The 23,489-nt window shown below is 48.1% G+C and overlaps 1 protein-coding gene across 1 annotated transcript in view; it reads left to right on the forward strand.

The window, feature by feature from the left end:
- The window catches only part of FAM20A (FAM20A golgi associated secretory pathway pseudokinase), an 88,017-nt gene extending 77,027 nt beyond the window's left edge, over nt 1-10,990 (forward strand). Inside the window, exons 8-11 of the mRNA XM_040434867.1 lie at nt 9,703-9,812; nt 10,050-10,131; nt 10,222-10,281; nt 10,639-10,990. Of these exons, the coding sequence (XP_040290801.1) occupies nt 9,703-9,812; nt 10,050-10,131; nt 10,222-10,281; nt 10,639-10,894 (508 nt within the window). The 3' untranslated portion in view covers nt 10,895-10,990. The remainder of the gene's footprint in view (nt 1-9,702; nt 9,813-10,049; nt 10,132-10,221; nt 10,282-10,638) is intronic.
- Nucleotides 10,991-23,489: the final 12,499 nt, after the last annotated feature.

The following is a 23,489-nucleotide window of genomic DNA, read 5'->3' on the forward strand; positions in this document are numbered from 1 at the left end:
TGATCCCGGCCCCTGCTCGTGATGGTACAGACAGATGAGGGGGATGTGTTTCTGGATATCTCTGAGACTGGGGGTAGTAGTCAGATGTTGGGGGTAGTGATCCCGGCCCCTGCTCGTGATAGTACAGACAGGGGAGGGGGATGTGTTTCTGGATATCTCTGAGACTGGGGGTAGTAGTCTGATGTTGGGGGTAGTGATCCCGGCCCCTGCTCGTGATGGTACAGACAGATGAGGGGGATGTGTTTCTGGATATCTCTGAGACTGGGGGTAGTAGTCTGATGTTGGGGGTAGTGATCCCGGCCCCTGCTCGTGATAGTACAGACAGATGAGGGGGATGTGTTTCTGGATATCTCTGAGACTGGGGGTAGTAGTCTGATGTTGGGGGTAGTGATCCCGGCCCCTGCTAGTGATAGTACAGACAGATGAGGGGGATGTGTTTCTGGATATCTCTGAGACTGGGGGTAGTAGTCTGATGTTGGGGGTAGTGATCCCGGCCCCTGCTAGTGATAGTACAGACAGATGAGGGGGATGTGTTTCTGGATATCTCTGAGACTGGGGGTAGTAGTCAGATGTTGGGGGTAGTGATCCCGGCCCCTGCTCGTGATAGTACAGACAGATGAGGGGGATGTGTTTCTGGAGATCTCTGAGACTGGGGGTAGTAGTCTGATGTTGGGGGTAGTGATCCCGGCCCCTGCTCGTGATAGTACAGACAGATGAGGGGGATGTGTTTCTGGATATCTCTGAGACTGGGGGTAGTAGTCAGATGTTGGGGGTAGTGATCCCGGCCCCTGCTCGTGATAGTACAGACAGATGAGGGGGATGTGTTTCTGGAGATCTCTGAGACTGGGGGTAGTAGTCTGATGTTGGGGGTAGTGATCCCGGCCCCTGCTAGTGATAGTACAGACAGATGAGGGGGATGTGTTTCTGGATATCTCTGAGACTGGGGGTAGTAGTCTGATGTTGGGGGTAGTGATCCCGGCCCCTGCTAGTGATAGTACAGACAGATGAGGGGGATGTGTTTCTGGATATCTCTGAGACTGGGGGTAGTAGTCTGATGTTGGGGGTAGTGATCCCGGCCCCTGCTCGTGATAGTACAGACAGATGAGGGGGATGTGTTTCTGGATATCTCTGAGACTGGGGGTAGTAGTCAGATGTTGGGGGTAGTGATCCCGGCCCCTGCTAGTGATAGTACAGACAGATGAGGGGGATGTGTTTCTGGATATCTCTGAGACTGGGGGTAGTAGTCTGATGTTGGGGGTAGTGATCCCGGCCCCTGCTAGTGATAGTACAGACAGATGAGGGGGATGTGTTTCTGGATATCTCTGAGACTGGGGGTAGTAGTCAGATGTTGGGGGTAGTGATCCCGGCCCCTGCTAGTGATAGTACAGACAGATGAGGGGGATGTGTTTCTGGATATCTCTGAGACTGGGGGTAGTAGTCTGATGTTGGGGGTAGTGATCCCGGCCCCTGCTAGTGATAGTACAGACAGATGAGGGGGATGTGTTTCTGGATATCTCTGAGACTGGGGGTAGTAGTCTGATGTTGGGGGTAGTGATCCCGGCCTCTGCTAGTGATAGTACAGACAGATGAGGGGGATGTGTTTCTGGATATCTCTGAGACTGGGGGTAGTAGTCAGATGTTGGGGGTAGTGATCCCTGACCCCTGCTAGTGATAGTACAGACAGATGAGGGGGATGTGTTTCTGGATAACTCTGAGACTGGGGGTAGTAGTCTGATGTTGGGGGTAGTGATCCCGGCCCCTGCTAGTGATAGTACAGACAGGGGAGGGGGATGTGTTTCTGGATATCTCTGAGACTGGGGGTAGTAGTCAGATGTTGGGGGTAGTGATCCCGGCCCCTGCTAGTGATAGTACAGACAGATGAGGGGGATGTGTTTCTGGATATCTCTGAGACTGGGGGTAGTAGTCAGATGTTGGGGGTAGTGATCCCTGACCCCTGCTAGTGATAGTACAGACAGATGAGGGGGATGTGTTTCTGGATATCTCTGAGACTGGGGGTAGTAGTCTGATGTTGGGGGTAGTGATCCCGGCCCCTGCTAGTGATAGTACAGACAGATGAGGGGGATGTGTTTCTGGATAACTCTGAGACTGGGGGTAGTAGTCTGATGTTGGGGGTAGTGATCCCGGCCCCTGCTAGTGATAGTACAGACAGGGGAGGGGGATGTGTTTCTGGATATCTCTGAGACTGGGGGTAGTAGTCAGATGTTGGGGGTAGTGATCCCGGCCCCTGCTAGTGATAGTACAGACAGATGAGGGGGATGTGTTTCTGGATATCTCTGAGACTGGGGGTAGTAGTCTGATGTTGGGGGTAGTGATCCCGGCCCCTGCTAGTGATAGTACAGACAGATGAGGGGGATGTGTTTCTGGATATCTCTGAGACTGGGGGTAGTAGTCAGATGTTGGGGGTAGTGATCCCGGCCCCTGCTAGTGATAGTACAGACAGGGGAGGGGGATGTGTTTCTGGATATCTCTGAGACTGGGGGTAGTAGTCTGATGTTGGGGGTAGTGATCCCGGCCCCTGCTCGTGATAGTACAGACAGATGAGGGGGATGTGTTTCTGGATATCTCTGAGACTGGGGGTAGTAGTCTGATGTTGGGGGTAGTGATCCCGGCCCCTGCTAGTGATAGTACAGACAGGGGAGGGGGATGTGTTTCTGGATATCTCTGAGACTGGGGGTAGTAGTCTGATGTTGGGGGTAGTGATCCCGGCCCCTGCTCGTGATAGTACAGACAGATGAGGGGGATGTGTTTCTGGATATCTCTGAGACTGGGGGTAGTAGTCTGATGTTGGGGGTAGTGATCCCGGCCCCTGCTCGTGATAGTACAGACAGATGAGGGGGATGTGTTTCTGGATATCTCTGAGACTGGGGGTAGTAGTCTGATGTTGGGGGTAGTGATCCCGGCCCCTGCTAGTGATAGTACAGACAGATGAGGGGGATGTGTTTCTGGATATCTCTGAGACTGGGGGTAGTAGTCAGATGTTGGGGGTAGTGATCCCGGCCCCTGCTAGTGATAGTACAGACAGATGAGGGGGATGTGTTTCTGGATATCTCTGAGACTGGGGGTAGTAGTCTGATGTTGGGGGTAGTGAGATGAAGCTGCAGCCTTGTCCACATCACATGGCAGCATCCACATAAACGTGGTTTATGACAACACTCATGTTGTCATAAACCACATCTCTGTGGACGCTCTGCCACGTGATGTCCTATACTGCATCCATATAGACACTCATGATGTCATACACCACATCTCTGTGGACGCTTTGTCACATGATGTCTTATACCGCGTCCATATGGACACTCATGATGTCATACACCAAATCTCCGTGGACGCTCTGTCACGTGATGTCCTATACCTCATCCATATGAACACTCATGATGTCATACACCACATCTCTGTGGACGCTCTGTCACATGATGTCCTATACCGCGTCCATATGGACACTTGTGATGTCATATACCACATCTCTGTGGACGCTCTGTCACATGATGTCCTATACCGCGTCCATATGGACACTTGTGATGTCATATACCACATCTCTGTGGACGCTCTGCCACGTGACGTTCTATACCTCATCCATATGGACACTCATGATGTCATACACCACATCTCTGTGGACGCTCTGCCACGTGACGTTCTATACCTCATCCATATGGACACTCATGATGTCATACACCACATCTCTGTGGACGCTCTGCCACGTGACGTTCTATACCTCATCCATATGGACACTCATGATGTCATACACCACATCTCTGTGGACGCTCTGTCACATGATGTCCTATACCGCGTCCATATGGACACTCATGATGTCATACACCACATCTCTGTGGACGCTCTGTAACGTGATGTCTTATAACGCGTCCATATGGGCACTTGTGTTGTCATACACCACATCTCTGTCAGTGGCGGATCTCGGGAGGGGCACTTCCAGATTATTTTCTGTCCGCCGCCACAAAACAATGGTGCTTATAGAACAGACTCCACAGTGTAGTGGTATACTGTATATTGTGTAGCACAGTGTAGTGGTATACTGTATATTATGGGGCACAGTGTAGCGGTATACTGTATATTGTGGTGCACAGTGTAGAGGTATACTGTATATTGTGTGGCACAGTGTAGCGGTATACTGTATATTGTGTAGCACAGTGTAGTGGTATACTGTATATTGTGTGGCACAGTGTAGAGGTATACTGTATATTGTGTGGCACAGTGTAGCGGTATACTGTATATTGTGTAGCACAGTGTAGTGGTATACTGTATATTGTGTGGCACAGTGTAGTGGTATACTGTATATTGTGTAGCACAGTGTAGTGGTATACTGTATATTATGGGGCACAGTGTAGCGGTATACTGTATATTGTGGTGCACAGTGTAGAGGTATACTGTATATTGTGTGGCACAGTGTAGCGGTATACTGTATATTGTGTAGCACAGTGTAGTGGTATACTGTATATTGTGTGGCACAGTGTAGCGGTATACTGTACGTTGTGGGGCACAGTGTAGAGGTATACTGTATATTGTGTAGCACAGTGTAGAGGTATACTGTATATTGTGTAGCACAGTGTAGTGGTATACTGTATATTGTGTAGCACAGTGTAGTGGTATACTGTATATTGTGTAGCACAGTGTAGTGGTATACTGTATATTGTGTAGCACAGTGTAGTGGTATACTGTATATTGTGTAGCACAGTGTAGGCTATATGTTTAACGAACATATTTCACATGAAAACTTACAGTTACTTGTCTTGGCCCTTGGGTATCGCGGACGCCACTTCAACACTTTGGCCGGGGGCTCGGCGGAGCTGATGTTGTGTTTTACACTAATGAGAAAGATTTCATAGTAAGGATTTGGAGAAGGGGCAGAGGAATAGCAGAGCAGGGAGAGGCTGGTGCTGCTACTAGGGGGTCATACCATGGGGGAGTAATAAAGCCCACCATAATGCCCCCCAGTAGAAATAATTCTCCTTATAATAGACAGTGCAAGAAATACCCCCTTGTAATGCCCCCAGGTGAGCTAATGTCCCCATTGTGCCCCCATAATGTGCCAGTATAAAATACCCCTATATAGTGCCCCCACTGAATGCCCCCATAGTGGTCCTATCCCCCTTCCTCCTAGTGCCCCCTTTAATGTACCAGTATAAAATGCCCCATATATAGTGCCCCAGTAGATGCTCTGTGTCCCCTATAATTTGCAAGTATAAAATACCCCTTCTTAGTGCCCCCCGTAGATGACCCCATAGTACTCCTCTCCCCCCTTCCCCATAGTACCCACCATAATGTGTCCCAGTATAAAATGCTACTGTACAGAGCCCCCATATAAAATACCCCTTATTTGTGGCCTCAGTAGATGCCCCTATAGTGCCCACCAATAATGTGCCAGTAAGAAGTGCCCCCAATAATGTGCCAATAAAATGTGCCCTAATCATGTGCCAGTAAAAAATGTGCCCCCATCATGTGCCAGTAATAAGAGCCCCCCATCATGTGCTAGTAATAAGAGCCCCCCCATAATGTGCTAGTAATAAGCACCCCACCATCATGTGCTAGTAATAAGAGCCCCCCTTCATGTGCTAGTAATAAGCACCCCCCCCATCATGTGCTAGTAATAAGCCCCCCCCCCCCATCATGTGCTAGTAATAAGAGCCCCCCTTCATGTGCTAGTAATAAGAACCCCCCCCATCATGTGCTAGTAATAAGCACCCCACCATCATGTGCTAGTAATAAGCACCTCCCCATCATGTGCTAGTAATAAGAGCCCCCCCTTCATGTGCTAGTAATAAGCACCCCCCCCCCATCATGTGCTAGTAATAAGAGCCCCCATCATGTGCTAGTAATTAGAACCCCCCCATCATGTGCTAGTAATAAGAATTCCCCCCATCATGTGCTAGTAATAAGCACCCCCCCCATCATGTGCTAGTAATAAGCACCCCACCATCATGTGCCAGTAATAAGAGCCCCCATCATGTGCTAGTAATAAAAATTCCCCCCATCATGTGCTAGTAATAAGCCCCCCACCATCATGTGCTAGTAATAAGAACCCCCCCATCATGTGCTAGTAATAAGCACCCCCCCATCATGTGCTAGTAATAAGAGCCCCCATCATGTGCTAGTAATTAGAACCCCCCCATCATGTGCTAGTAATAAGAATTCCCCCCATCATGTGCTAGTAATAAGCACCCCCCCCCATCATGTGCTAGTAATAAGCACCCCACCATCATGTGCCAGTAATAAGAGCCCCCATCATGTGCTAGTAATAAAAATTCCCCCCATCATGTGCTAGTAATAAGCCCCCCACCATCATGTGCTAGTAATAAGAACCCCCCCATCATGTGCTAGTAATAAGCACCCCCCCCATCATGTGCTAGTAATAAGAGCCCCCATCATGTGCTAGTAATTAGAACCCCCCCATCATGTGCTAGTAATAAGAATTCCCCCCATCATGTGCTAGTAATAAGCCCCCCCCCCCATCATGTGCTAGTAATAAGCACCCCACCATCATGTGCCAGTAATAAGAGCCCCCATCATGTGCTAGTAATAAAAATTCCCCCCATCATGTGCTAGTAATAAGCCCCCCACCATCATGTGCTAGTAATAAGAACCCCCCCATCATGTGCTAGTAATAAGCACCCCCCCATCATGTGCTAGTAATAAGAGCCCCCCCCATCATGTGCTAGTAATAAGAGCCCCCCATCATGTGCCAGTAATAAGAGCCCCCCCATCATGTGCTAGTAATAAGAACCCCCCCCATCATGTGCTAGTAATAAGCCCCCCACCATCATGTGCTAGTAATAAGCCCCCCACCATCATGTGCTAGTAATAAGAGCCCCCCCATCATGTGCCAGTAATAAGAGCCCCCATCATGTGCTAGTAATAAAAATTCCCCCCATCATGTGCTAGTAATAAGCCCCCCATCATGTGCTAGTAATAAGCCCCCCCCCATCATGTGCCAGTAATAAGCCCCCCCCCATCATGTGCCAGTAATAAACCCCCCCATCATGTGCTAGTAATAAGCCCCCCATCATGTGCCAGTAATAAGCCCCCCCCATCATGTGCCAGTAATAAACCCCCCCATCATGTGCTAGTAATAAGCCCCCCCATCATGTGCCAGTAATAAGAGGCCCCCCATCATGTGCCAGTAACAAGAGCCCCCATCATGTGCTAGTAATTAGCACCCCCCCCATCATGTGCTAGTAATAAGAATTCCCCCCATCATGTACTAGTAATAAGCACCCCATCATGTGCCAGTAATAAGCCCCCCCATCATGTGCCAGTAATAAGCCCCCCCATCATGTGCCAGTAATAACCCCCCCCATCATGTGCTAGTAATAACCCCCCATCATGTGCCAGTAATAACCCCCCCCATCATGTGCTAGTAATAAGCCCCCCCATCATGTGCCAGTAATAAGAGGCCCCCCATCATGTGCCAGTAACAAGAGCCCCCCCAATGTGCCAGTAAAACTATTGTACACATATCAAATAAAAAATAAACCCTTATACTTACCTCCATGTCAGGGATGCGATGCAGGCCTCTTCTGGCCTGTGTCCCACGTTGTACGGCTCAGGCGGCGCGATAACGTCATCGCGCCGCCGGCTTCTCATAGGCTGCCGGCCTAGTGCCTGCAGCCTATCAGAGGAAGGGGAAGGAACACACCTCTCCCTCCCCCGCCGCAGCACAGCCGTCTGTATCGCTGTCCTGAGGACGGCGATACAGATGACTATGGAGATGAGCGCTTCCACAATGGAAGAGTTCATCTCCCTGTGCCCTGCCGCCGTCGCCCCTATACTGTGTCCTATACTGCATCCATATGGACACTCATGATGTCATACACCACATCTCCGTGGACTGTGGGGGCGTGGCTTAACACAGCGTGTTAAGTTGCTATGTCATAATGTGGCTCCAAGTATTAATAGTGCCCCCATTATTGCCCTCCTGTAATGTTAATGCCTCCATTAGCGCCCCCCAGAATGGATAATGCCACCCAGTAATACCCTTCAGAATTAATAATGCCCCCATTAGCGCCCCCCAGAATTAAGTACCCCCATTAGTGCTCCCAGAATTAATAGTGCTCCTAGTAATAGTAATGCCCCATTAGTGCCCCCCAAAATTAATAATGCCTGCATTAGTGCCCCCCAGTAATAGCAATACCCCTGGCAGTGCCCCCCAGAATTATTAATAGTACTGCCCCATTAGTTGCCCCCAGAATTAATAATGCCCCCATTAGAGTCCCCCAGTAATATTAATGCCTCTATTAGTGCCATCCCAGTAATAGTAATGCACCTATTAGTGCCCCCCGGAATTAATAATGCCTGCATTAGTTCCCCCCAGTAATAGCAATACCCCTGGCAGTGCCCCCCAGAATTATTAATAGTACTGCCCCATTAGTTGCCCCCAGAATTAATAATGCCCCCATTAGAGTCCCCCAGTAATATATTAATGCCTCTATTAGTGCCATCCCAGTAATAGTAATGCACCTATTAGTGCCCCCCGGAATTAATAATGCCTCCATTAGGGCCCCCCCAGAATTAAGTGCCTCCATTAGCTCCCCCAGAATTAATAGTGCTCATAGTAATAGTAATGCCCCATTAATGCCCCCCAAAATTAATAATGCTTCCATTAGGGCCTTCCCCAAAATTAAGTTCCCCCATTAGCGCCCTCAGAATTAATAGTGCTCCTAGTAATAGTGATGCCCCATTAGTGCCCCCCAAAATTAATAATGCCTGCATTAGTGCCCCCCAGTAATAGTAATACCCCTGGCAGTGCCCCCCAGAATTAATAATGTTCCCATTAGTGCCCCCCAGAATTAAGTGCTCCCATTTTCGCCCTCAGAATTAATAGTGCTCCTAGTAATAGTAATGCCTTATTAGTGCCCCCCAGAATTAATAATGTCCCAATTAGAGCCCCCCAGTAATATTAATGCCTCCATTAGAGCCCCCCAGTAATATTAATGCCCCCATTAGAGCCCACTAGTAATATTAATGCCTCCATTAGAGCCCCCTAGTAATATTAATGCCTCCATTAGTGCCTCCAGTAATAGTAATACCCCTATATGTGCCCCCCATAATTAATAATGCCCCCATTAGAGTCCCCCCAGAATTAAGTGCCCCCATTAGCGCCCTCAGAATTATTTGTGCTCCTAGTAATAGTACTTCCCCATTAGTTGCCCCCAGAATAATTAATGCCCCCATTAGAGCCCCCCCAGTAATATTAATGCCTCCATTAGTGCCACCCCAGTAATAGTAATGCACCTATTAGTGCCCCCCGGAATTAATAATCCTCCATTAGGGCCCCCCCAGAATTAAGTGCCTCCATTAGCTCCCCCAGAATTAATAGTGCTCATAGTAATAGTAATGCCCCATTAATGCCCCCCAAAATTAATAATCCTCCATTAGGGTCTTCCCCAGAATTAAGTTTCCCCATTAGCGCCCTCAGAATTAATAGTGCTCCTAGTAATAGTAATGCCCTCTTAGTTTCCCCCAGGATTAATAATGCCCCCATTAGAGCCCCCGCAGTAATAGTAATATCCCCATTAGTGCCCCTTTTCTTCTCCTCTCACCCCTGGTGAACACCTGCTGCTGACTGGAAGTTAAGGACAGGACACGCTCCATCGTGATGACGTCTGGCAGGTCCTCGCTGTGTCATTCGTCTTTGGGGTCACTTACTCTGTACTTTTGTTTCTTCTTCAGGTGGGAGACGAATCCTTCTTACTGTGACTCTGTGAAGCAGCGCCATCCGTATAGTAACACCCGACGGCTCCTCAACATGATGGACCTGGCCATATTTGACTTCTTAATGGGTAAGTGGTGGTCCCTGTGCCGGACCCCTCTATTCCCACTTCCGAACTGAATGTAAAACATGGTGGCGCGTGTCATCCGTGGATAATGTCTCTGGTGACACTCAGCCACAAATTAGGCCTCATTCAAACGACGGTAACACTGCGGCATCTTGGCCACACGCCCCGTTGCCTGGGGTACTCTGAGTGCGTGATGGGAATCTCCTCCCCAGCTGTAGACCTTCTGTCTCTTCTTCTCAGGAAACATGGACCGCCATCATTACGAAATATTCAGACAGTTTGGAGATGATGGGTTTCTGCTGCACCTGGACAACGCCCGCGGGTGAGCTTCCTGTCAGTGTGACTCTTGTCCCCACCTGCAGATGTACAGGATCAGTGGCGCCGCTGACACCTCTCTCTTTGTATGTTACAGGTTCGGGCGGCATTCACAAGATGAGCTTTCCATCCTGGCTCCCCTCTACCAGTGCTGCGTGTGAGTAGTAGCACCACCACCAGGGGGCATTCTCCTGTGCAGCTGCAGGACACTTCTGACCTGGAGGCACATGTAGTTTTTCTTGTTCTGGATCCACACAAAGGCGGTCCTTTATTAAGACGGTCTTTTTATTTATGCCGGCGTTGCTGCCGGAAGATGCGCCTAATTTATGGTGTGTGCAAAATCTGTTTTCTGGCATGAAATTAGTACATTTGCCCCCGCAATGCCGGTGTAAGAACGCCTGTGCAACAAATAGTGGGTAGAGGGAGAATTTGTTAGATGACCCCCAATGTCATATTTGGCATGAAGGGGTAATCCATGCCCCTTCCTCTGACAGTCATACCCCTTGTCTTGCAGGGTGAAGGATGACACCTGGCAGCGGCTGAATCTCCTTGCCTTACCCGAGTATAGGCTGAGTGACGTCATGAGGGAGTCATTGAGCGCTGATCCCCTGGACACCGTCCTGACTGAGCCGCACCTGGCTGCCCTGGACAGACGGCTGCAGAAGGTTCTGGCGGTGGTGCGGCAGTGTGTGCAGACCTATGGCGAGGAGGCTGTGCTGATAAAAGACACGTGGCAGCCTCTGCGGCGTCCCCCTAGAATGCAGTTGTGACCCCCAGGGGCTCCTGTTCTCCATCACTGCCTGTACAGTGACATATGACTGCACTGCAGGGCACACAGGGCATTAATAAAAAGCTGATTCAGTGATTTCTCCCTTGACTGAATTAATTGACTTCTCCGAGCCCAGATCTCCAAGGGAATAGTGGCCCCCACGGCGATGAAGAGGTAATCTTAGACTTTCCAGGCCTTAGGGTGCTGGATGGAGAATGAAGGTTAGACCATGGAAGGTTGTGCCAGCCACACACGGCTAGGGGACAGGGAGTATAGGCAGTGTGGGTCTTGGGGGGTGGTGCAATAAGGGCAGCATTAGGCAAGGGGTTGGAGGTGTTTTGCTAGTATTATTTCAATATGTAGACTAATACCATGACATACCTTTCTGAGTCAGGGCTCGTTTTCATTACGTGTCCGAGTCAGGGCGTGTTTTTATTTAGTTTCTGAGGTTAGGGTTAGAGGTGTTTGGGCAGTATTATTTCTATATGTAGACTGATACCATGACATACCTTTCTGAGTCAGGATATGTTTTTTTACTTTTCTGAGTCAGGGCCCGTTTTTATAACGTTTTGGAGTCGGAGCTTGTTTTTATTTAGTTTCTGAGTAGGGGTTCATATTTATTGCTTTTCCGAGTCGGGGCTCGTTTTCACTACATTTCCGAGTCGGGGCTCGTTTTTTATTACATTTTTGAGTTCAGGGTTAGTGTTAGAAGTGTTTTGGCAGTATTATTTCTATATGTAGACTAATACCATGACATACTTGTCACGGGTAGAGTCACAGGAATCAAGATAGAGCGGAGGTGCACCCCCTGAGCTGCCACCCGGTCCCCTGTCCCTGCCTACTTGCACCACCCGCCCTAGGTGACGGAGCGCAACTGGGCGACAGTCCCTAACTTACTAAGTGCAAGCAGAGAGAAAGAGACAACAGGGAAGAGGACAGCCACTGAGAAGTTACAATAAGCGGACAAGAGGTAGAACAAAAACAGAAGGCGAGGTGGGTCAACTAGCCGAGGTCAGCCCAGGAGGTCACATCAGAACAAGGGAAGAGGCAAAGACAAATCCGTAAACAAGCCGAGGTCAAAATCCGAGAGGTAGCGTCAAGGTACAGGGAGCAGGCAAAAGAGGTGTCAAGAGGCGGATCGAGGTTCAATTCCAGAGGTAGCTTAATAACAATGAAGTACACAGCCTATAGGCCGAAAATCACAGGCAACCTGTGGCCAGCAGGCCGCCTGTATTTATAGTGGGGAGTGAGGGTCATGTGACGTGGCCAGCGTCACATGACCGACAAACAGACAAGTCGAGCACCGAGTGATCAGCTCGGCGCTCAAGGCAGACCTAGGAGCAGGGAGCCTACCAGCTAGCAAGGCCGCCCTGGGAACGAGGCCAAACACAGATCCTCGCTCCTGAAGCTAAGCAGCAGGTCTGCGGCTGATTGGAGACCGAGTGCGCCATCGGCGTCCCGTTACAATACCTTTCTGAGTCAGGGTCCATTTTTATTGCATTTCCGAATCTGGGACCATTTTTATTACGTTTCGGATTGGAGCTTGATTTGATTTAGTTTCTGAGTCGGAGCTAGTTTTTATTACATTTAAACATATCAATATTTAACATCTTTTTTCCCACCAAAAAAAACCCAAACCAATCCCTCCCCCTACCCACCTATGATGCGTCTTCCCTTCACCACCACCCCTCTGTAAAAAGACAGAGGAGAGGTGGAGAAGGATGGAGGAAGAAGGAAGTTCTAGGGACTCCAATCTACCCATGTCACGGACGAAGTTAGCAGATAGCTGGAACATATAAATAAACAAGCGACTGGCTTGATCCCAAACTAAGGAGCTTATAGGTGAGCCCTATAAAACCCTAAGAGCTCTCCCTGACTGCTATGCACATGCAAGGATCTGTATGGTAGACGATTGTATGCCCGCCTACCTAATACTGTGTGACACCTGAAAACCCTATAATAGTGAGGGGACATGACCACCGGCTCCCTGCACTTAATACGGACGGAGTAAGGGTCACCTAGAATCAAGCCAGCAACACAATAAAGTAAATAACTTATCTGAACAAACAGCAGAAGCAGCCTCCAGCAGTGAACACCTCATCCAGGAAGTAGTATAAACCGCAAAGTGAGGCAGTATGGGAGGGATTATAAAGGAAGAGGATTAGTCGAAATAAGTGACACCTGGCAGAAGGAAAGGAGATGAAAAAGTGAAACCAAAACAAAGAACATCATACAAGAGGTAGAGAAGAACGTCTGCCAGATCTTCTCACAGAACTGGCGGTGACAGTACCCCTCCCTCTACGGGTGGACTCCAGACACTCAGAGCCCACCTTCTCAGGATGAGACCTATGGAAAGCCCTGATGAGACGAGTGGCCTTAATGTCCGCCACTGGGACCCACATCCTCTCCTCAGGACCATAACCCTACCAATGAACGAGGTACTGAAGAGAACCACGGATAATGCGAGAATCCACAATCCTAGAGACCTGAAATTCAAGATTACCATCAACAATAATCGGAAGAGGAGGGTACAGTGGGTTGGTCATAAGGTTTTAATAGGGACTTGTGAAAAACATTATGGATCTTCCAAGTCTGAGGAACGTCAAGACGGAAGGCAACGGGATTGATGGCGGACAAGATCTTGTAAGGCCCAATAAACTTAGGACCCAACTTCCAGGAGGGAACCTTCAGTTTGATATTCTTTGTAGACAACCACACCAGATCACCAACATTCAGGTCCGGACCAGGCACGTCTCTTATCCGCCACACGCTTATATCTCTCACTCATCCTCTTCAGATTACCCTGAATATTTTGCCAAATAAATGACAAAGACTAGGAAAATCTCTCCTCATCAGGTAAACCAGAAGACCCCTTCTCCAGAGAATGTCCCAAACTGCGGATGTAACCGATATGCACCAAAAAATGGTGACTTATCAGAGGACTCCTGGCAACGGTTATTTAAAGCAAACTCAGCAAGGGACAAAAAAGAATACCAATCCTCCTGATTCTCCGCCACAAAACAGCGCAGATATGTCTCTAGATTCTGATTAACGCGTTCGGTCTGACCATTCGACTGCAGGTGAAAAGCAGAAGAGAGCGACAAGCGAACCCCCAAGCGAGAACAGAAGGCCTTCCAGAATCTGGAAACAAATTGCGTGCCCCTATCAGAAACGATGTCTGAAGGAATGCCATGAAATTTAACAATATGATCAACAAACGCTTGCGCCAGCGTCTTAGCATTGGGTAACCCAGGAAAGGGAATGAAATGTGCCATTTTGCTAAAACGGTCCACTACCACCAGAATCACAGTCTTCCCAGAGGAACGAGGCAGGTCCGTAATGAAGTCCATGGACAGATGCGTCCAAGGACGGGAAGGAATGGGTAACGGGAGGAGAGAACCCGATGGCCGTGAATGAGGGACCTTGGCACGAGCGCAGGTCTCGCAGGCTGCCACAAAACCCTCAACCGTCTTACAAAGAGCCGGCCACCAAAATCTCTGAGCAATGAGATCCACTGTGGCTCTACTCCCCGGGTGCCCAGCAAGTACAGTATCGAGGTGCTCCTTAAAAACCTTGTGTCGTAAAGCGAGAGGCACAACCAACCTCCCAGGAGGACAAAGATCAGGAGCCTCTGCCTGGGCTGCCTGAACCTCTGCCTCCAAATCAGGATAAAGAGCAGAGATGACCACCCCTTCAGCCAAAGTTCCCCCCTCCCGGAAAACAACGTGACAGGGCATTCGCCTTCACATTTTTAACCCCAGGGCGGAACGTAACAACAAAATTAAACCTAGAAAAGAACAAAGACCATCTGGCCTGTCTCGGGTTCAGACGCTTGGCCGATTCCAAGTAGGCCAGATTCTTATGGTTGGTAAACATGGTAATAGGGTGTCTGGCTCCCTCTAACCAATGGCGCCATTCCTCAAAAGCTAATTTGATGGCCAACAACTCCCTATCTCCCACATTGTAATTTCTCTCTGCAGAGGAGAGTTTCCTTGAGAAAAAAGCACACGGTTGCCATTTGGCAGGAGAGGGACCCTGAGATAAGACCGCACACACCTCAGAAGCATCCACCTAAACAATAAAAGGTAGAGAGACATCAGGTTGTACCAAAATGGGAGCAGAAGCAAAACTCTGTTTAATACTAGAAAAGGCTTTAAGCGCATCTACCGACCACGAGGAAAAATCCACCCCCTTTTTAGTCATATCAGTGAGTGGCTTAACAACAGAGGAATAATTCAAAATGAAGTTTCTGTAATAATTGGCAAAACCCAAAAACTGCATCAGCGCCTTCTGATTCTCAGGAAGCTCCCAATCAAGCACAGCGCGGACCTTCTCAGGGTCCATGCGAAAACCAGAAGCGGAGTGAAGAAAACCAAGAAACTGAATCTCTGGAACCGCAAATACACATTTTTCCAGTTTAGCGTATAATTTATTCTCCTACAGAATCAGCAAGACCTGACATAGGTGGTCCCGATGAGTCTTGAAATCAGGAGAAAAAATCAAAATGTCATCTAGATACACCAGTACAAATTTCCCCATTAAATGATAAAAAATGCTGTTCACAAAATGTTGGAAGACGACCGGAGCATTCATCAAACCAAAGGGCATAACCAAATTCTCGAAATGAGGGGTATTGAAGGCCGTCTTACATTCATCCCCTTCCCTGAACCTGACTAGGTTGTATGCCCCTCTTAAATCCAACTTAGGAAAAACTTTAGCCCCAACAATCTGGTTAAACAGGTCCGGGATCAGAGGAAGCGGATATGGGTCACGAATCGTGATACGGTTCAGCTCCCTGAAAACCAGACAAAGTCTTAAAGAAGCATCTTTTTTCTTAACAAAAAAAAAACAGCGGCAACAGGTGACTTCGAGGGTCGGATGCATGGGTGTAGGAACCCCCAAAAATCTGGGGGGGACAGCATTTTTGCTCGCCGGGTATAAACTTACAGTTCTGAAGACTCAGGGGTGCTGGCTTGGCCGGGCAGAAGGAGTGTGGGAGACTGTGAGGCCTTTTTCTCCAAGCTGCTCCGGATCAGTGTTCTGGGCTCCGGGCTAGAAGTGGGCACAATAAGAAAAAAATATTTTTCATTACACCTCAGGTCAGACCACCAATCAGACCCCCAATGTTAATCAGACCTCAGCTAACAGCCCCAATAAGATCCCCAATGTTAATAAGACCTCAGATCACACCTTAGCTCAGACCCCAATATGAATGACCCGCAATCAGACCTCAGATAAGAGCCCCAATGCTCATAGCAGCCCCCAGTGCCTCTCATCAGCCCCCCAGCGCCTCTCATCAGCCCCCCAGCACCTCTCATCAGCCCGTAATAACAGCCCCCCCCTCAATCATGTGCCAGTAATAACAGGGCCCCCCCAATCATGTGCCAGTAATAACATGCCCCCCCCCAATCATGTGCCAGTAATAACAGCCCCCCCCCCCAATCATGTGCCAGTAATAACAGGGCCCCCCCAATCATGTGCCAGTAATACCAGACACCCCCCCCCAATCTGTGCCAGTAATTCCAGGGCCCCCCCAAATTCCCCAATCATGTGCCAGCCCAGTATAATACCAGGTCCAGGGCCCCCCCAAATTCCCCAATCATGTGCCAGTATAATACCAGTGCCCCCCTTTTATGTGCCAACTAATTATTGTATATAGTAAAAAAAAAAAAAAAAGAACACTTATACTTACCTCGGCTCTTGGAGCGATGTGATGCGATGCAGGCCTCTTCCAGTCCTGACTCCAGCGCTGTACGGCTCAGGCTGATAGGCTGCCGGCCTAGGCCTAGTAGTGCCAGCAGCCTATCAGAGGAACAGGAAAGGGACACACCTCCCTGCCCTGCTCCTCCGCAGCCTTCTGTTTGTATCGCTGTCCTGAGGACAGCGATATAAACAGAAACACATCACCATGGAGATGAGCGCTTCGCTTCCCCAATGGAAGCGCTCATCTCAGTGCCTGCCCCGCCGCCCACTGCCTAGTCTGCCTGCCACCGCCGCCGCACACAGACACTGCCGCTGGCCTGGTTGGAGCCTGGGGGGGATTTAACCAAACCTGTCCCCCCACATTATTTCCTGGGGGGGATCCGTCCCCCCCCGCCGCTTCCTACGCCCATGGTCGGATGTGTCCCTTTCTCAGGCTCTCAGAGATATAAGTACGCATAGCGACCCTTTCAGGTTGGGAGAGATGGTATAGTCGTGATTTTGGCAGCTTGGCGCCTGGGATGAGATTAATATGGCAGTCGTACTCCCGGTGAGGGGGCAACTCCTGGACACCACTCTCGGAAAACGCATCCGAAAATTCAGAGAGAAAAGATGTCACAGTCTTGGTAGAAACCTCTGAAAGAGACGCCGTGAGGCAATTCTCTCTGCAAAACTCACTCCAACCATTTATTTGCCTTGCTTGCCAATCAATGGTGGGGTTATGTTTAGTGAGCCAGGGTACCCCCAACACTAGAGGAGTAGGTAATCCGCTTAAGACAAAACATGACATATCCTCAACATTAGCGTCACCCACAGTCAAACGGATATTGTGAACTATGCCCTTTAACGATCTTTGAGAAAGTGGAGCGGAATCGATAGCAAAAACAGGTATATCCTTTTCCAAAGTGCATACCTGGAAACCATGCGTTATAGCAAATTGATTATCAATGAGATTGAAAGCTGCTCCACTATCTAAAAAAAATCTCACAATGTTCTTGCTGTCTAGCACCACCCTGGCAGGTAGGACAAAATGGGGACTACAAGCAAACGGCAAACCTTCAATTTCCGCATCAACCTTGCCAATAGTAGCACATGGAAAGTTTTTAGAGGTTTTTTTTTGTTTTGTTTTGATTACCCTCAGAAAATGCCATGAATCTCTTAGAGGGGCAAGCATTAGCCAAATGAATTATACCCCCACAACAGAAACAAACCCTCCTCTGAGAGCTGAATCCTCTACTATCAGAGGCAAGCAAACCCAGCTGCATGGCCTCCTCCTCAGAGGTGATTGAGACAGACTGAGACCCCTGCACACTGAATGAGATAGCCCCACTGTCCTTGGGCTGAATATGACAGCGAAGAGTAGTCTCTTCTCTCTCTCTCCAAAGACGCCTGTCAATACGAACAGCTAGAGACATGGCTGACTCTAACGACGCTGGTCTCTCATGAAAAGCGAATGCATCTTTCAATCTTTCCAAAAGACCATGGTAAAATTGACTTCGGAGTGCAGCATCATTCCAACCAGTATCAGCTGTCCATCTCCGAAATTCTGAACAACATATCTCTACGGACTGTTTACCCTGGCATAAAAGAAGCAGTTTAGATTCAGCCAGAGCAATACGATGTGGGTCAACATATATCTTCCCCAGGGCTACAAAAAAATTCATCCACCGTTCAGAGGGGCCGTGCCCCCACCGGCAGCGAAAAGGCCCAAGACTGAGCGTTATCCCTGAGCAGCGAGATGATGATCCCCACCCTCTGCTCCTCATCACCAGAGGAATGGGGAAGTAGGCGAAAATGGAGTTTGCAAGCCTCTCTAAAGCGAACAAAATTCTCACTACCCCTGGAGACCGTATCCGGAAGCGAGATCTTAGGCTCGGAACAAACTCCATGAACGCCAGCAGAACCGGTCACCTGAAACTGAGGCACAGTTTTATGGAGATCTGCTACCTCCAGCGAAAGACCTTGCATGCGGTCAATCAAGGCTGAAACCAGATCCATGCTTAAGACGGTTATGGCGGTTTATAATGTCACGGATGAAGTTAGCAGATAGCTAGAACATATAAATAAACGAGCGACTGGCTTGATCCCAAACTAAGGAGCTTATAGGTGAGCCCTATAGAACCATAATAGCTCTCCCTGACTGCTATGCACATGCAAAGGTCTGTTTGGTAGACGATTGCATGCCCACGTACCTAATACTGTGTGACACCTAAAAAACCCTATAATAGTGAGGGGACACGACCACCGGCTCCGTGCACTTAATACGGACGGAGTCAGGGTCACTTAGAATCAAGCCAGCAAGGAAACACAATAAAGTAAATAACTTATCTGAACAAACATCAGAAACAGCCTCCAGCAGTAAACACCTCATCCAGGAAAAAATGTGGGGGATTGAGTCAGCACAACCTGTATGTAGGTGCACATCACTATGGCGAAATACATATACAAACGGAAAATACAAATATGATAGCACTTGCATTCCTTGGACTTTGTGTGGCTGTAATGGCCCATAAACAGGTAGGAACTAGTGTTAGGGACCACTCAATAGAGGCGACCTTGACGTGGTGAGTGGCTTATTACGCTTTGGCCAAAATGTACACCAATGCCTCATCCAGCATGGAGGCAGGGCAGAATGCTGGATGCAGAGTGCTATCGCATTTGTATTTTCCGTTTATTATCCAATGGCATGAGGGTAGTTTTTTCCCAGTTTACATCTAGACCTGAAACTTCACCAAAATTATTTATCATTTGGATAATATTCGGTAAAGTAAAATGTGTCTGTTGGATATAAAATAAAATGTCATCTGCGTATAAAGAGATTCAATCTTCCGTTCCTAATACCCCAAACCCTAGGGTCTTGTCTAACTCTAGCGGCCAAAGGTTCAATATAGATGTCAAATAAAAGAGGAGAAAGTGGACATGCGAATGCCTCTGGTCATAGAGAATTTATATTCACTCTTGCAGTCGGAGATCTATAAAGAAGTTTAATCATATTACTGAACCTCGGGCCAAAGCCCATCTTATGAAGCACTCTCCAAAGGAACCCCCACTCAAATCTATCAAAGGCCTTAGAGGTATCTATAGACAAAATGAATCGTGAGGCCCCTCCAGATGTCTGTAAATTAGCAAAGAGACAGTGTAGATTATAATGGGACCCTTTATTAGGCATAAATCCATTTTGATCTGGATGTCATAACACTAGATAGCCTCGTAGCTAAAATTTTAGACAGAAGTTTAACATCTGTATTGAGAAGAGAAATAGGTCTATACGACCCCAAATGATTAGGTTCTTTACCCTTCCTTAATATAACTGTAATTACGGCCTCTGTCATTGTTTCTGGAAGGGTTCCTTCCTTTATTGAATCAGTGTTCTCCACAGAGGCGGAAGAATAACCTGCCTGTATTTACGATAAAACTCATACGGAAGTCCATCCAATCCAGGGGAGGAATTACCTGAACAAGCTTTAATTGCATCCTCAACCTCTTGAAGACTTAAGTCCATCTCCAAACGTTCTTTTTGATCATCTGTCAGAACTGGAAGGGAAATAGATTCCAAATATGAGTCAATCTTTTCCTGTGGGAGAACACTCTGATTTATATAATTCACAGAAATAGTTTATGAATATTTCCATTATTTCCTCCTGGTCTTCCAGAATGGTCCCATCAGGGGCGCGAATACTACAAATCTCTTTCTTTAGATCCTGGCTAGCTATTACCCTAGCCAGCATCTTCCCAGGGCGTCCTGCCTCAGAAAAATATTTTTGTCCTTTAAAGAATAACCTCTGTTGAGCTTTATCCAGAAGAAAGTCAGAAAAGGCCCGACTTGTCCTCTGCATAATCTCTTTATCTTCCTCTATTTTTGAGTTAACATATCTTGCCATTCCCACTGCAGCCGCTTCCTCTAGTTCTTTCTCCTTCTTTGCATAGCGTTTAGTCAAATTGGCAATTGTACTAATGAAAATCCCTCTCATAACCGCTTTAAATGCATCCCAAATGTATTGGGATTTAGCTGAACCAATGTTTTTATCCCAAAAGGAAATAATCTAATTTTCTATCGGGATATGGTTTTTATTACATTTCTGACTCTGGGCTCATTTTTATTTAGTTTCGAGAACATACACTATAGAGGACCAGATATCACCGAGTACGGCAGCCATTACATTACTGTACCTCCTGTACACAGCAGACTGACCTCATCTATAGACAGGAGACCATACACGAGCAGAGATCACAGAGTACGGCAGCCATTACATAACTACCTCCTCTATAGACAGGAGACCATACACGAGCAGAGATCACAGAGTACGGCAGCCATTACATAACTACCTCCTCTATAGACAGGAGACCATACACGAGCAGAGATCACAGAGTACGGCAGCCATTACATAACTACCTCCTCTATAGACAGGAGACCATACACGAGCAGAGATCTCAGAGTACGGCAGCCATTACATAACTGTACCTCCTGTACACAGCAGACTGACCTCCTCTATAGACAGAAGACCATAGATGAGCAGAGATCACAGAGTACGGCAGCCATTACATAACTACCTCCTGTACACAGCAGACTGACCTCCTCTATAGACAGGAGACCATACACGAGCAGAGATCACAGAGTACAGCAGCCATTACATAACTACCTCCTGTACACAGCAGACTGACCTCCTCTATAGACAGGAGACCATACACGAGCAGAGATCACAGAGTACGGCAGCCATTACATAACTATAGCTCCTGTACACAGCAGACTGACCTCCTCTATAGACAGGAGACCATACACGAGCAGAGATCACAGAGTACGGCAGCCATTACATAACTGTACCTCCTGTACACAGCAGACTGACCTCCTCTATAGACAGGAGACCATACACGAGCAGAGATCACAGAGTACGGCAGCCATTACATAACTGTACCTCCTGTACACAGCAGACTGACCTCATCTATAGACAGGAGACCATACACGAGCAGAGATCACAGAGTACGGCAGCCATTACATAACTGTACCTCCTGTACACAGCAGACTGACCTCCTCTATAGACAGAAGACCATACACGAGCAGAGATCACAGAGTACGGCAGCCATTACATAACTATAGCTCCTGTACACAGCAGACTGACCTCATCTATAGACAGGAGACCATACACGAGCAGAGATCACAGAGTACGGCAGCCATTACATAACTATAGCTCCTGTACACAGCAGACTGACCTCATCTATAGACAGAAGACCATACACGAGCAGAGATCACAGAGTACGGCAGCCATTACATAACTGTACCTCCTGTACACAGCAGACTGACCGCCTCTATAGACAGAAGACCATATACGATCAGATATCACAGAGTACGGCAGCCATTACATTACTATAGCTCCTGTACACAGCAGACTGACCTCCTCTATAGACAGGAGACCATACACGAGCAGAGATCACAGAGTACAGCAGCCATTACATAACTGTACCTCCTGTACACAGCAGACTGACCTCATCTATAGACAGGAGACCATACACGAGCAGAGATCACAGAGTACGGCAGCCATTACATAACTATAGCTCCTGTACACAGCAGACTGACCTCATCTATAGACAGGAGACCATACACGAGCAGAGATCACAGAGTACGGCAGCCATTACATAACTATAGCTCCTGTACACAGCAGACTGACCTCATCTATAGACAGGAGACCATACACGAGCAGAGATCACAGAGTACGGCAGCCATTACATAACTATAGCTCCTGTACACAGCAGACTGACCTCATCTATAGACAGAAGACCATACACGAGCAGAGATCACAGAGTACGGCAGCCATTACATAACTACCTCCTGTACACAGCAGACTGACCTCCTCTATAGACAGGAGACCATACACGAGCAGAGATCACAGAGTACGGCAGCCATTACATAACTACCTCCTGTACACAGCAGACTGACCTCCTCTATAGACAGGAGACCATACACGAGCAGAGGATCAGAGATCACAGCAGCCATTACATAACTGTACCTCCTGTACACAGCAGACTGACCTCATCTATAGACAGAAGACCAGAGGATCAGAGATCACAGAGTACGGCAGCCATTACATAACTACCTCCTCTATAGACAGGAGACCATACACGAGCAGAGATCACAGAGTACGGCAGCCATTACATAACTACCTCCTGTACACAGCAGACTGACCTCCTCTATAGACAGGAGACCATACACGAGCAGAGATCACAGAGTACGGCAGCCATAACTGTACCTCCTGTACACAGCAGACTGACCTCATCTATAGACAGAAGACCATAGATGAGCAGAGATCACAGAGTACGGCAGCCATTACATAACTGTACCTCCTGTACACAGCAGACTGACCTCTATAGACAGGAGACCATACACGAGCAGAGATCACAGAGTACGGCAGCCATTACATAACTGTACCTCCTGTACACAGCAGACTGACCTCATCTATAGACAGAAGACCACAGATGAGCAGAGGATCAGAGATCACAGAGTACGGCAGCCATTACATAACTACCTCCTCTATAGACAGGAGACCATACACATCCTGCCTTATCTCTCCACTAACAGTTAACTGTTTAGGTACTGGGACTTGAACATGCCCAATCCTTTAGTTGTCAGTGAAGATGAGTGCACCTGATCTCTGCTAATGGCTTTCTTCTGTATCCCCATTAAAAGCTGAACCAAATGCAGCGGTGACTGAGAAGCACGTTGTTTTGCAGACAGGCATCCGGTTTAAACAGCACGTCGTCATTTCACTCTGGTTGACGATGGATCTACCATTGTCCTGTGTAAATCTGGCAGCAGACCCTCCTTCCGTACACAGGGACACGCTGCTTCACTGGTGACGCTCGTTGATCTGCACAGTGTGATGAGTGACGATCAGTCTGTCACA

This window comes from Bufo bufo, chromosome 6 (genome assembly GCF_905171765.1).
Source record: "Bufo bufo chromosome 6, aBufBuf1.1, whole genome shotgun sequence".
NCBI lineage: Eukaryota > Metazoa > Chordata > Amphibia > Anura > Bufonidae > Bufo > Bufo bufo.